At 40.3% G+C, this 15,392-nt stretch overlaps 1 protein-coding gene across 1 annotated transcript; it reads right to left on the reverse strand.

Annotated features, from left to right (window-relative positions):
- Positions 1 to 2: 2 nt before the first annotated feature.
- Positions 3 to 13,063, reverse strand: tmc2b (transmembrane channel-like 2b). Its single transcript, XM_030415768.1, is given in 20 exon segments — positions 3 to 268; positions 376 to 502; positions 1,365 to 1,443; positions 1,865 to 1,990; positions 3,135 to 3,374; positions 4,018 to 4,085; positions 4,610 to 4,738; positions 4,910 to 5,068; positions 5,713 to 5,892; positions 6,037 to 6,231; positions 6,385 to 6,532; positions 6,625 to 6,767; positions 7,465 to 7,563; positions 7,651 to 7,757; positions 7,846 to 7,927; positions 8,026 to 8,116; positions 9,142 to 9,321; positions 11,037 to 11,439; positions 12,750 to 12,791; positions 12,954 to 13,063. Coding segments are annotated over 20 exon segments (2,862 nt in total). The 5' UTR covers positions 13,000 to 13,063; the 3' UTR covers positions 3 to 50.
- Between the last annotated feature and the right edge of the window lie 2,329 nt (positions 13,064 to 15,392).

Consider the following 15,392-nt stretch of genomic DNA (forward strand, 5'->3'; position numbering starts at 1 on the left):
CATTGTTTGTGTTCAGTATTTGGTATCATCTGGATTTAACTCCTTGAGTCTTATTGCCTAGGAGGCCCACCCCGACCTCTCCCTCTCCCAGGCCCAGGTTGAGGCCCCCTTGCGTTTCCAGGAGGGCCTCTTCTCGGCCCTGGGGCACGGGTCACCGGAGCTCTTGGGTTCGGGGCAGCCAGTGAAACATCCTTTTGCAGATTAACTCCTTTCCTTGCTGCACCTGGCTTCGTTTTCGGAGACTTGCTGCCCTTCTCGATTACAACATCTGAAAAGACAGATGGAGAGCAAAGAGTAAGCATTGAGGATAGTCAGGGGTAAATTGGCTTATAGCATGTGCGGTAGAGGAATATGCGGGTGTGTGTGTGTGTGTACCAGGTGGAGGCTCTTCCTCGATGGGAGGTGGTGCTAGAGACTTGTTTGGCAGCAGGTCCTCCAAGTCTTTCATCACCTGATTAGTGCTGTCCTTGTTGTTCCTGCGGTTCTTCTCCTCATCTCGAGCCTAATTCATCCCCAAACACATGGGAATTCAATCAATTTTTTTATTTTTTTATTTTTCTTGGGGGGTGGCAAGGGAAACGTGGAATTTAGGATAGTATTTCTTTTTACAGGTCCGGAAGTGTCATGGTAAGTAAGTGGTATTCAATAAGCAACGTATTTCTTTGAAACTACCCCAATTTATCACAATAATTTTTCAAATCTAGTGAAAATTACCAAAACATTTTATAATGTAATTATTTGTAATAATCTGCAGTTTTTTCATTAAGCAGTTGATAAATAGATGGTAATTTCTTTAATACATTTCCAGGAAACCTCCAACTTGTTTCTGCTTAATGCCCTTTTAATTTCCAAGTAGTTTTTGTCTAACTTCCCCTTATCTCAATTTACTGTGCTGCAGAATTTGGACATAAACTAGTTAGAAACTAAAATGCAACAACTCACCCCATTAAAGGGCCTGTGTGGGAAGTTTGTCAGAAACTAGTTGGAAATTTAACTGCAACACCTCACTAAAATTTCATCGGCTGCTAAGGGGGAAGTTCGACAGGAAAAATAGTTTGAAATGGCATGATCAGCAGAGGTTAAGCAGCAACCACTTGGAAGTTTCCTGGAAATGTAATTAAGAAACCACCTGCTATGTACTGGAAATTAGCAGAGTATTTTAACTGAATCATGATGGTGTAGTTAAATTAATGTAATTCAGTGTGATATAATTTAAGGTAATTATGTGTTGATTTTGGGCAGATATTCTCAAAGAAATTTATACATAATACATTATTTGGTACTACTACTTACCATGAAATTTGCAGACCTATAAAATGAAGCCTTACCCAATTAAGACAGAGCAAGACAGCGCTCATACTGACCATTTGCATCTTCCTTTTAAGGTCCAGGTTTGCTTGTTGGTATCCTTTTGACAGTGCATTCAGGTAGTAAAGGGCCAACCTGTAAAACAGACACATAAAAAAAACATTTTAGACCAGAGTCAGGCTTTTAGACACAAAGCAGAAGACATTACTGCCCTCCTAAGTTTAATGTCTTCATTTTCTAGGATACAACACATTGAGACTCTTTTATAATTGTTATAATCAACATGTATGCATTTTTTCATCTTAAGGGCAAAAGTTAAGATAAAGTCACTATGTGTAGGATTTAAAATGTCTGACTTTGGTGCTCCCCTGTGGTAGTATCAAAAAAGATACAGTAGGGGAAATTAATACAAATAACGAGTCCCAATATGCAGAGGGAAATTTTAAAAGCTTCTTTTTCCCTTCCTCTCCAGTAAAAGGGAAACATTTTCAGCTTTAAATGTTCTCTTTTTCAGCAGATAGAACTTTAATTAATTTGATATTTAAATGCTACTCACACCATGAGGAGGACAGCAGGCATGATGAGTCCAGGGTTAGTGGCATATGTAAAAATGTTCCCTATGAAGGCTGGCAGGTCCTGTTCTATAGTCTCCATGACCACATCATACATCTTCTCCTGGCCACTGTGGGGGAAGCATGGATCAAATACAAAACACTGTTTGTTATAAAAGGTATCCAACTTGTAAATGTCATACAGTTTTCGAATGTGCTTGAGTGACCTGCCAAGGGACTGAAGATGAATAGTAGCTTAAGCTTACATTTCAAGCTGACTCTGGGACAATACATTTATGTGTTTTTGCCCAAGGCTGCTGCTGCTAGAGCTGCAACAGTGTGGCGTTATAACCCTACTACAACCCAGCAGTAATGTAAGAAATGTTCATCCTGCTCAACTTAAAGATTCACAGAAACAAAACAGGTATGCTAAAAAGTGACTCACTGGAAGTGTCTGCACCTGCGAAAATGTGTTGTGTTTACATCCATGTTAGCAGCTTTTGAGGTTGAACATAAACACAGATGTGCTTGGAGCTAAATGCTCACGTTATCAAGCTAACAGGCTCTGATTGGCAATGCTGACTTGCTGTTGGCAAGATGTTTAGCATTTATTGTGCCATGTTTATCATCTTAGTTTAGCATGTCAGCATGCTTGCATTTGCACATTAGCACAAAACATGAAGTATAGCTCAGAATGATGAGAATAAAATTAGTTTTAGGTGTATCTAGCGAGGAATTTGCAACCAACTGAACACCCCTCGTCTCGCTCTCCTTTCTAAAAACGTGAAAGGCTCTCTGTAGAGCCATTTTGTCTATTCTGGGCTACTGTAGAAATGGTGCAACGTGGCAGACTCTGTGGAAGAGGACTTGCTCCCTCCTTAGATATAACAGGCACATTCTGAGGTGATGAAAACACAGTAACTCAAATGAAAACATATTCATGAACAATATATTTAATTTCTGCGAAAAGATCACCTAATTTCCTCGAAATCCTGGTAACTTGAAAAATGTATGACAGTCCATCCAACAGTTGAGACCTACCAGCTGACAAATAATTGCATCCTAACATATTTTGAATAAATCAGTACAAATGGATAAACTGACTCAAAGGTTTTTAATTCTCTTAGATATATACACTGAATTAATTAACTAACACACTTACAACCTGCAGAGGAATGAATCATGAATATTCACAGCAATCTTAACTTTACGATATGAAACCATATTTCACTATGATGCAGTACCCTGTTTCTACTGTGTGCAGCTCTTACTGACCTGAATGGCCCACAGTCGAAGGAGGGCGACAAGGTCATGATGGTATAGACAACAGGCAACAGACTGAGAAACAGCACAAGCAGCAACAGGCCCATGTAGAAGTTGTTTGATCGTGAGGCCTTGAATACTCGCTCATGAGGAACGTTACAGCACATCACTGCCCAGCACTGGTAGTACATCGAGGTCAGGAGACGCAGAACGTTAAGGCCCACCAGACCTGGAGCATAAAATGCTCCCATCCTGAGGAATACAGCAAGGTGAGCAACTGAATCAACCAACTGTCAACTAATCAGTCTTATAAATCTTCTGAGGTTTTTGTGATTTAATGGAATTAGAATTAGTCAATGTCAACAGTGAAACAGATAACAGCACTCCACACTATTGGAGAAAAACAGTGGTAGGGGCAAAAAGATAAAAGACACCCATAGAAGACACTTTTTTCACATTTTCTCCACCAGAAAGGCACCATAGAGGACACTTCATTATGTTTTTGCTTATAGAGGGGCACCCTAGAGGACACTTTATCACGTTTTCTCCACTAGAAGGGCACCCTAGAGGGAACTTTATCATGTTTTCTCCACTAGATGGGGATCCAAGAGGACACTCTACTGTTTTCTCCTCTAGAAGGGCACCGTAGAGGGCACTTATTCGTCCACTAGAAAGGCCCCCTTGATGGCAGTTTATCACGTTTTCTCCACTGGAAGGTTACACCAGATGGCTCTTTTTCATGTTTTATCTACCATAGGGGCATCCAAGAGGGCACTTTTGCAGTGTTTTTTTCCAACAAAGGACATTGGGGCACCAGTAGACAACAAGGAAACATAAGCTCATAAGCTCTAGAGAAAGAGATAGAAAACAAATAAACCATGCAGATGTAAATCACCATATCATTCCTTGATTGAAGATGAGCCCGAGCACATTTCCACTGATGTCAAACTCTCCATATGAAGGCTGGAATCAACACAACAACATGATTAGCATGCACACCTGAATTAATAAAAACCAGGCCATACACTTAACTCCTCGCTCTCTCTCTCCCTCTGTAATTAAGTTCTCAGTGCAGTGTCCTGTTTCACCCAATGTTAGGGATCAGCTGTCTTGCCAGATGTCATTGTGTGGTATCAGGTTGACTTAGACCCACTATGACCAGTGCTGTACTCACACAATGTTCTACAGTAGCTGATGACATAATATAATATAGTATAGTATAGTATAGTATAGTATAGTATACAATGATGTCATAAAGACTGACTGAAATGGTACACCCACTTGAAATGTATTCACAACACAAAGAGTAAAAAGAGGCACAACTGTCAACGCTTCATTTTATGTAACATGGTTTACAGCATGGGACCTAAGAGGTTTAATGTTAAAAGAGTTAAAAGAAAATATAATTAATGCATGACTTAATTTGACCAACCAACCAAAAACAAACCCGCGTCATGTACATGGAAACAGACACCGTGAGTACTCACAAATCCGGCCTCCAGGTCCCAGCACCAGCAGTAGTTCAGGAAGCGCACAGTGACAGCTCGCACAAAGTCACCAATCAGGATGGTCAAATAAGTCACTTGAATGTCTGACACAATCAGCTTCACAAATTCCTGTAAGAAAGGAAAAAGGAGAAGGATTAAAACCTAAGACCGACTAAAACAGTGAAATCATACATTTAGCCTCTTCTGCTTGATTAAGCAGTGTGAGGATTCTGCAAACAGACCAATAATATTCTCTGTGACCACTGCAGCTACCACAGTGTATAGTATGATACTACTGACTATTCCCACTGCAGTCTCCCAGCAGGGTCCTCTGATGACGTCAGCAGGGTGCACAGCTGGAGGAGGCACGTCTGTTGTGTTGAAGAAGGAGCTGTAGTTGGCATGGTACTGATTATAAATCCATTCAGTGGAATTTTTGATTGACTTCTCGCTCTCCAACTAAAGAACAAAAAACGCATCATAACATACACTCAAGGCAAGTCCGACTTTATTTATTTAACTCAGTTCACACAGAGAAATATATACTTTGGGGGATGGTTTTTAAGGGAATAGTTGTACATTTTTAATAAGTACTATGTCCTTTCTAGTCGAGACTATGCTTAGTTAGAGGAGAACTAAGCTACCCTTGACTTGCCAGTACCGAAAACGCGTTTTCGGTACTGGCAAGTCAAGGGTAGCTTGAGCGATAAAGCTGCATGTTGAAATCGACCGAAGTTCTCCTTTAAGGTCTGAGGTCAAGGAAGGAAGGCTGCCAAGCCAATGGCCACAGTTCAAGACTGTGTAGCTGCACCACTGGATGTTTTAAGTGAGTCCTCTGGAGAATTTTCATGTTTTTGGCGATAACAGCAGATATTTCAAGCTGAAAATGAAAATCTTCTCCTCATCTCAACCAAGTGTTTTTGTGCCAAAACCTAACCGGACCATATGTACATGACATAAAAAAGAAAATTGATCCTGAAGAAACATAAGCCGCTAGAAGAAATGTAAGGTTTCAACATATCCATGTTTTGCAGAAATGCTTATTCAACATTTATTCTGGTGAATTGGTTTGGAACAAACATGTACAGGTATATCTTTCCTACCTTGGCATTAACCTCGTCAAACAGGGCGAAGAGGAAGGTGTAAAGATTTCCGAGGAAAAGGGCAAAGATTCGTCCCAGCTGCCACTTGAGGGCAATACGAGGGTGATAATCTTCTAATTCTGCGATGGTTTCAAAGAGAGGAGGACACACCAGCCCGAGCAGAGACATCACAAACTCCACCTGATTGAACAATGGGGGGGGGGGGGGTTTGCTAATTTGTAAGCCTCAACACGACAGCTCAAGATCTCCTTGTGCTCTCTAAGATCATTTAAAAAATCATCGATGAAGTGTAAAAAGTAAAGAAATACCAAAATGTCCACCTGCCTCGTTCTTTTCAAACCATGACAGATTTGCATTTTCCGACTTGGCAAACTCCTGAGAACGTTTCACCACAAAGTAAATGAGGTATCCACTGCCTCCAAGGCAAGAGATGATCATAAAGTTTGCCAGAACCCTGAGGAACCGCCGCAGATGGATGTTCTCATCTTTCTGGTTCTCCTGTTCATCCACGATGGATTCCTACAGTGGGGAAAAGTTACAATGACTTGATACTTGACACTTTTTGACACGTGCACAGCGAAAACTCTTTAACCTACAACATTTCTTGTAAATGCATTGTATCATCATCATCCGTCGAGACTGCTACTGGTGAGGAATTGGACACCTGCTAACCTTAAAACTGGTTGTAATGGAGGCGTATTTATTGTCTGCAGTCTCAGGATTTCCTATCAGGTAGTCCCAGCTGGTGAACATCTTCCAGCTGAAGGTGAAGTCTCCCTCCTCTGCCCCATCTCCTCCTTCATTTGCATTACGAGCCATCCTGAAAAGAGAGACAGACCAGAAAGAAGAGATTAAAAAAAAACACCAAATCATCTCAAACTGTACACATGTACATCTTTTAATCTGCCTTACGTTCGTATGACGACCATCAGGCTGTATCCAAAGATGCCAACGCCCACCAGCAGGTAGGACAGGGGGAGTCTGAACTGTAACAACCCGATCGTTCTCTCGTGGTCATAGTATCCGTAGAACAAAAATGAGTACTTGCAGTATCCCTGTGGATGAGGTATTCAAATATATATTCAGACTAAAAGTACAGACACAAGACTATGGCAACATGTCCACAATAATGACAGCACTAACATGCTGACAGGAAGAATTTATGTTCAACATGTTTAACATCTCAGTTTAGTCTGTAAATATGTTAACATTTGCCAATTGGCACAAAAAAACAAATACAGATGATGTGAATATCGTTAGTTTTTGTAGTGGTTTTGGAATTTACACTTCCTGTCTTTGTGTTTTTTCCCTCCTTATCTGATTGACCAATTAGTTTCACCGACCCCATTTTAGTCTCCCTGTCTCCTTGTGCGCAATGCAGGCGCATGGTGTTTCAAGAGACGGGCATTAGGTTGTCCGCCCCTCATTTACATAAAGTTGAAACCTAGCTACTTCATGCAATGCAGGGGCGTCCGGGATGACACAACACCTCTGGAAACTGCATGGCTTATTTCTTGCCTAAAATGTCTTCGGAAAACACATTTTTGAGCTTTTTTTGTGATATCAGAAAAAGCTTCCAAATGGAAATGGAAATCCCGGAGCAGTAGCCCAGGAGTAGCATTTGTCCAGTCAGGCACTTTTTGTGTGGGTTGCCCGAGTGCGCATATGTAGAACATATGATAATATCATCCACCTATCATATTCACACCCTATTATGATAAGTAGATTGATAAACAAAGCTCAGATCCTCACTCCAAACTCAAAGAGCACAGAGTAGTCCATGGCGGTGGGCTGCTCCTCTCGAGGCACAGTTTTCCTGGGAATGGAGCCATAGGGGAGACCCATAAGAATCTAAACATAGAGGAGAGTGACTGAGGTGAGAGAGGCGGCATTACATTGTGTTTTGCCTGAAAACATGTATTATGAGAGAGGCTGTACCTCAGGTAGCATCACCAGGCCAAACATTAACCCAAACAGGACCAGATTCAGACCGTACATCCACCGCAGAAAAATAAAGTAGGATGCTACTGATGATCCAAAGTGACCTGAGAATAGAAATGTAGCGACGGGTTTTTAGAAGCAGCACATTTGTGGCTCAGTGATTAATTCTGATAATGCAACAGCGTTACCAACTTTCTACGTCCTTTATCTTCCTCTCCCAGGGGATACAGGCTGTTTTGAAGTTTTCAAAGTCACGTTTAAACTTGATAAGTTTCTGAAATGTAAAGTTTAAAGTGGTTATTTCCACAATGTCACCCTGAATATAAAGTTTGTATTGTTCCAGATTTGAATGTTGAAAACCGAGCAGATCACCTTTGCCATCATGACTTTGAATGCATACAGCTTCCGGCCTCTTCCTTTCCCGAGAGCTCCTTCAAATCTTTCAACAAACTCCTGGGCCTCTCTGTCGGACCAATCAGAAAATGACAATCAAGTAAGCGACAGTTGATCCGATGATCTGACCCTTAACCTATAAATGAATTAGTTAGTGGTAGCAGGATGTAGAGAAGACAGGTTCGAGGTGCCTTTTCTGATTGATGGTACATTGTATATGGTAAGAACATCGGGAGGAAGTCTTGGCAAGCAGCAGGTCATTCGGCCACAACAACATGCATTAAACAGTGTCAAGCTCATGAAAAAGTCAAGGAAGCTAACCTATCAGGTTGCCTTGCGTACACTCATCTGTACATAGAGAAACATACACACAGAGTACACACACTCAACCTCCAGCTTTGGTTCTGGCAAGGCAGCTAATGGTGTTTACAGTCTTATCACACAGAAGAAGACATCTAACAGGCTGAAATGTAGCCAGTCTCATCACTGCTGCTGTTGGGTTTTCCTGAGATTATCATTATCACATGTCTACAGAGCATCTCACAAAAGGGGAGAATAGAAATGAATTAAAAATAGAATTGTGAATGTTGGAAAGCAGACATATGCCTGGATCTTATTGTTTTCAAGGCTGTGATTTTGTGTTGAGTGCTTTATTTCTGTGCAGATTTAAGTTTATATGAGAGAATGTGCTTATTTGTATGAGGATTATAGTGTCCGATTTCTTTTGAAAAATGATTGATTTGATTTGAAATAACTCTTCAAACAAATCCACTTAGTGTTTGTCCAGAGCAATTTTGACTTTTCGGAAGTTTACAGCACTGATAAAGAGAGGTACCAAGCAGCTAAAGTAGCGACGAAAAAAAGTTTTAATAAATGCATGATCAACATCACATGTACATGACATGAGTGATGGCATGAAGGAAGGTGCCCGTAAGAAAGAACAAAAAAACGAGTCAGAAACAAGCAAAATATCAACAGCAAAAAAAAATAAGCATAAAGAACCAAATGCAGGAGCAACAACAAGAAATACAGAAATCATGAGCAAGCAGAGGATGTGAGTTAAAGTTGGCCACTGTTTTGGCTTATTGTTTTTACTTGAGCACTACGAGTCTCCTCTTCATGCGCCACGGTTGGTTCCTTAATGTAGCAATCACTTTCTTCTTCTCCTCTACTTGTTCCTTCAGGGCCTCCATCTCTCCCTCCGACAGCGATTCTTCATCAGAGTCAGAGTCAGAGGACGAGCTGATAAAGGGAAAGACGTGTCACGATCCAGGACTTTGCCAAGGTGCTGTGGGTAAATCTAAGTCCAGACACAAACATCAGTGCAACTCAGTGAATCTCAACTCTTTAAAAGGCATCTTGTGTTGGTCCTGTGTTTCTGCCTTTATTGTCAATCTGCTGTTTCGCTGTGAAGCTCCAGAAATGTTTTGTGGACGACAGAACTTCAACCGACTTTCCATTCACATGGGCGTGAGTTGATACTGACTGAATATTCATTTTTGGGTGAACATATCCTTTAATTTATGATCAAACACCTCCAAAACAAATGACCTGAAAATCCTTCTCAACTGTGCTTTGTGTTTAGTGTTATTTAGAAAATGTTTGTCATGCTAACATGTGAACACTGTCTGCCAAACATCTGCATGTTAACATGATGACATTAGCACTAGTTTGTACTTTGTGGTTGTGAGGGAACACAATCCCTGCTTCCTTCCTCAACTCTGCAAAGCTGGACAATCACTGTGGATTGGAATGTCAGATGCTCATTTTCAGAAAGATACAGAAATAGTGGGCCACATGTTCCCCGCCATCAAATTTTGCCGGTCAACTTTTCTGTAAATTAGGGATGTGTGCAAATGTGTATGCCCCGTTCAGGTTAGACGTATATCGAACGATGGTAGAGGAGTTGAATCTTGGGGTCAAGGCTGTCAAGGACGTGACTGCAGTTCAAGACGGGTTTCAACATTGCCAACATTGATTCTCTGTACTATTTTATGATCAAGCGGTTCTGATGGAGAACACTGGCACCTTAAGTCGTGTACTGTTTTCTCCGAGTTATTGTGTCTATTTTGTTGTAGATTGTGTCTCTTGTTATTTTATTTTTATTTTTACACACTTTTTTCCATCTTTTTTTTTACTTATGCGTTGGTGTCTGCCACAGTTTTTGATAGTACCACAGGGGGCGCCGAAGTAAGACATTTACAAATCAACCACAGGATGGCTTTAAATCCAGTTCCAAAACTTGGAGGTCGTAATTTAAAGTTAATGACGAAGATGAGGGCTTTTTAAAACATTCCTTCACCTTTTTCAACATTTGTCAAAATATCTTTGAGTGGTTGTTCACAAATTCAGTTATAATATCATTAGCTGAATGAATGAAGTGGTTGGTGCGGTTGGTGATTAAAACCTTCTTTCTTGACACTCGATAGTCTGAACTGGCAGCAGCTTTTTAAAATGCAGCCGACTACCAAACGCTCCCAATGAAACAGTAGCATTATGTGTGTCACAGGCTGATTTGTCCTGTTGCCTGTGCAGTGCATAATTAATGAACAAATGAGATTACGCCATCCATTACATCAGCCTCAAATACTGACGACCATAACTGAGTCTTCTGCCGTTTGAAAAACATTCAGTTGGATGATGGTGTCACATTTCCTGACGCTTGGAAGCTCACACTCACAAAAAAAACACCTAGTCCAATATAACTTCTGATAGCTACACATTCAGTTGTTGATGCATTCGAGGGTAACCTTTCTGTGTACGTTGCTGCTTATATACTGTTATACCAGATATATTGTAAATGATAAATTATTCAGGGAAATCTGTGTAGTGAATAATATTAACAAGATATGAACTCTGATAATGCTTCCTCTCCCTGAATCTACGCCACACAGCTTCATATCAGAGTCTGTCAGGGGTCTGAATGGAGAGAGCCCATGTGGGTGTGTGGAGCATGCAGGTAGGTGAGAGACTCTCAGAGAATACTGCACCTGCTCAACTTCCCATTCTTCTTTTTCTTGTCCTTTTCACCACCTTTGCTCTTCGTCCCCTCTTTCCCTTTACCATTCCCCTTCTTCTCCTTATTCTGCTCCTCTTTATCCTGTTTGGACACGGATTTCTTTCGCTTGTTCCTTTTCCGACGGTCATCTTCACTCTCCTCATCGCTCTCCTCCTTCGCAGCTTTCCTCCTGGAGGCCTTTGAGCTTTTGCTTTTCACGCTGCGGTTGTCCTCCTCTTCATCTTCATCGCTGTCCCGGGGTTTGGCCTTCTTCTTCCGTCCTCTTTTCCTCGGTGACTCGTCCTCATCCTCGTCTTCCTCCTCGTCATTGCTAACCCGCTTGGCTTTGCGCTGTGGTTTGGCTCTTCTGTTTTTAGCTCTCCTCCTGGCTTCCTCTGGGACAAACATACAGTATGTACATTTTAGATACGTAGCAGAAACATTCATCCATCGAGTGGTGCAACAGTGAGATGACTACAATTTGTCTTAGCTACACAATATAAACTAGGCTAAGAACATAGGAATAAGAAAAAAAACGCTTATATGTATGCCATACATTGTAAGAAAGCTTAGATTCTCATGATTCTGTTCATGCAAACAATTCAAGAAAAAAATGCATCAGCAAGGTACAATCAACACACAGACAAGTTAACAAACTAGCATGTACATGTCTGCCACTATACCCATTTCAGTAACATATTTAGTCCAAAACACAGTATTCCATGAATAACTGGAAAACTCTCATTTCACATCAAATGATGTGAGGTGAGGTGGCAGCGTTTGATTGACAGCTAATATTAGCAGATAATAGCTTCCATGCCCACCCTAGAGCCTACAACAGCCAAGCAGTAATTTTGTAAACCACTCTATGTCCTTCCTCTTCTGTCCTTAGCCACTTACATGCCAGCCTCCAGGTGACTGATGCATCATGTAGCCAGTTAGTTTTCAAATCAAGTAATACATGATCTGTATCAGTTTTTAAAGCCCTAAACTTGTAAAAGATGCATGTTTATGTGGTTTTACATGTTTTGCTCTTTGAATATGTGTTTTTTTTCCATCTAAGAACTTATTTTTGAATTTTTTATATGCACAAAGTTAGTATTGATAAGAAAAAAACGCCCATGGTGGTTTTAGCTCCTGTTGCTTACAAGGTGGTCACAAATGTTTTTTTATTTTTGCCAGACGTCAGAATATTTCCTTAGAAAAACGTGTGCTAATTGTTCATTTTCAGAGATATTGTTATATAAGTTGAAATTGGATCAGATAAGAATATATGATGTGCATCCTCAACTAATAGGGGAGGTCACAGGTCATCTGCAGGCTTACTTTTGCTTTAAAAAATGTTGGCAAGAAAGAACAATGCATGCGTTCAAAGTCCTATCAGTTAATGTCAGAAGCACTTAAAGAACTTCTTGGGATCGCCGTTGTAGGACAATTATACATACATTTCCAGGAATAAGAACAGGAAATTGGAAATCGAAGAGAAGAGAAACACTGCAACAAGAATCCTCAGAAATCATTCCAAATGAAGAAATTTTGTGAAAAGTTTTTAATTGAAGAAAAGTGATAGAAAGGGGAAAATAGGCAGTAATAAACGCCTTTCTTGATACATTAACTTTTGCATCACTCCATCACAAATCTTCAAGATGCCCTATTTAAATGTCTCCTGGTGAAAAGCAAACGAAAAGTGTTCTTGGTGACTCACCTTCACTCCCACTGTCCGACTCAACATCCACCTCCATCCCAACTATGAACATTTAAAAAAAAACACACATTCAGTAAATTAAAGGATAACTTGCAAACAAAAATGTATAACCTATGAATGAATGTAGAAGGTGAAAGACAAAAATGAATTGTAAGAAAAAAATAAACTTTTCAGCAAAATAGCATTAAAAAAGAATCTTCTCACCATCCTCCACCTTAATTATTGCATCGTTTTTCCTCTTTGGAGGCATTTTCTGCGTCTCCTTTAGTTGTTTCTCCCCTGTTTTCTCCAGTTAGTCCTCCTCTTCTCTCTTCTGCCTCCTCTCCAGCCATGAGTTACTCAAGTGTGAGTGGCTGACACACTTGTGAAGGTCCTGTGTCAAAAAGCCAGGATACGCACACACACACACACTCACACACTCACGCACATGCCCAAACAGGTGTGCCTCTGTTTAGGCTGCTCAAAGACCGGACTCCTTGACAACCATCAAAGACACACAGTCCACCGGATGATAATCAGGAGAGAACAAAATCCGTCAGACAAAGGACTCGTCAATCAAAATGCCAATTGACATTTGAATAAGGCAACAAGAGCTTCTATAAAGTCAACATGCTTTAATTCACAAGTTTATTCAGATGGGATAACGACAAAAAAATGTATCATCCTCATAAGATGTACATGATAATACAAGAAAACCAAAAACTGATGGTTGGAATTTGCTGTTGTGACCCAGTAAAGAGACACCAGAGTAAATGTGCTGTACATAAAGGTCAGACCCCTTTAAAGTTATGATGATGAAAACTTCAGTAATCCTGAGTGAAAAGTAAAACAAGTCACTGCTGTTTAAACACTGTACAAACTCCTGCATCATGTATATATATACATATATATCTATATATAGAGATATATATGGTATGATATGTAGACATGTGTATAACGTCCATAATCCAGCCACACTATATTTATCCAGTATTTGTTCCATATTTCTTTGGGCTACCTCTACTGCTTCTTTGCACTACCTGTTTACAACATACAGAACCTGTTGACTTGTATACAGACTTATGATGTATACTTTAATGGTGTTGATCCTGGTGTTTTTAATATAGTGCATTTCGTTGTACCTGCCAGTGTGCAGTTCAGTCTGGACCTTTCCCAATTTGTTATTTCTTATCATTCTTTAGCTTTTTTTGTTCAGTTTTGGTTGAATTTCTAGCTGTTGTTTTGTTTCTGTCTAAGTACACCAAGATGTCAGCTGGAGCCAAATTCATTGCATGTGTAGTATTTACAAAGAAATTTGCAACAGTTTACAATATGCAGAATATTAAACATTTGCAAGATATGAAGCCAATAAAGAGAGTTTTTTTTATTGATTTTTAAATTGTCATTTTATAAGTCAGTATTTTTGGTATGGCATTCGATGTGTTATTATCTTTCTACTGCAGCTCAACAATGAAGCAAAAGTCAGAACTTTGTACAAATAGCCTCTTATACAAATACACACTTGATTCAACTGACCGTTTTGTCAGCTGAACTTTGTAATCAACGTTTGAGGAAATGTGAGCCTGTCATTTGAGTTTGTCATAAATCAGAAGTTAAATAAGTAGGTGAACGTGAGTGTTGAATGTTCACATGTATCCACATTCCATGTGTTTCCATGACTAAGATGCAGCAGCTACTACCTGTGTGGTTATGGTCAAATGTTACATCTGACCTCTTGAATAATACAGGAGGAAACAGGAGACACCAGGCTGCTCACACAGGTAGCCACACACTTCTGATGGTAATATGACTGCTCGCTTTAAGGCTTGTTGGAGTTTTTTTATGTCCTCCTCCTGATCGTCCCCTCTACTTCCTGCAACCATTCAATATCAACACTCTTCTCCTTCAGGCTTCATCCTCTCTTCTCAGTATACGGTACTTGGAATCGGCCTGGATGCATTAATTCTTAAGAGCCTTTTACTAAAAGATATCCAACTTTCCAGAAGTTCAGACACTTAGCACCGACCTTTGCCCTTTAGAGCCAAACTGGACACCGTCTGAGCGGTCAAATCAGTGCTTCTATCACCACAATATCTCACTCCTCCCTCCATTACTGAGAAAGAGATCATGGTACGGCGGACGTGGAGATATCCGGTAATGTGTAACTTGTCATGGCTCAGTTTTCTTCCACATTGTACCAGCTTGGAAGGAGACTGGGACAGTGCCAAGACACAACTCTAGGAGGAGGGTGAGACAGCGGGCATCAGGGGGTTGGTATTACCTGGATAAATAAGATTGAGGATTATGATGTATACAGAGAAGATGGAGGCTCCTTATCAACTTGTCCTCAGTCTTCACTAAATAATGTGATTGACAATTCTTGGCCCACAATGAAAGAATAAAGCATTGGGGCTTTCTTCAGCCTGTAGTTCTCAAATGACTGCAGAATTAATACTTAATGCTTACTTGCCATGAATTGATCATGAGCATCCATGGAAGGGGATTTGATTGGCACTGTAATTCAATGTCAGTGGCATTATGAGCTTGTTGACTTGTGGTCTTGAATGATTTAGACACCACACATCCTCAACGCAGGCCCTTACATCGCACACTTGTTTTTAATTAAACAAGAATGACTTTCAATGTGTAGAATTTCAGGTGAAT

This window comes from Sparus aurata, chromosome 5, assembly GCF_900880675.1.
Source record: "Sparus aurata chromosome 5, fSpaAur1.1, whole genome shotgun sequence".
Classification (NCBI taxonomy): domain Eukaryota; kingdom Metazoa; phylum Chordata; class Actinopteri; order Spariformes; family Sparidae; genus Sparus; species Sparus aurata.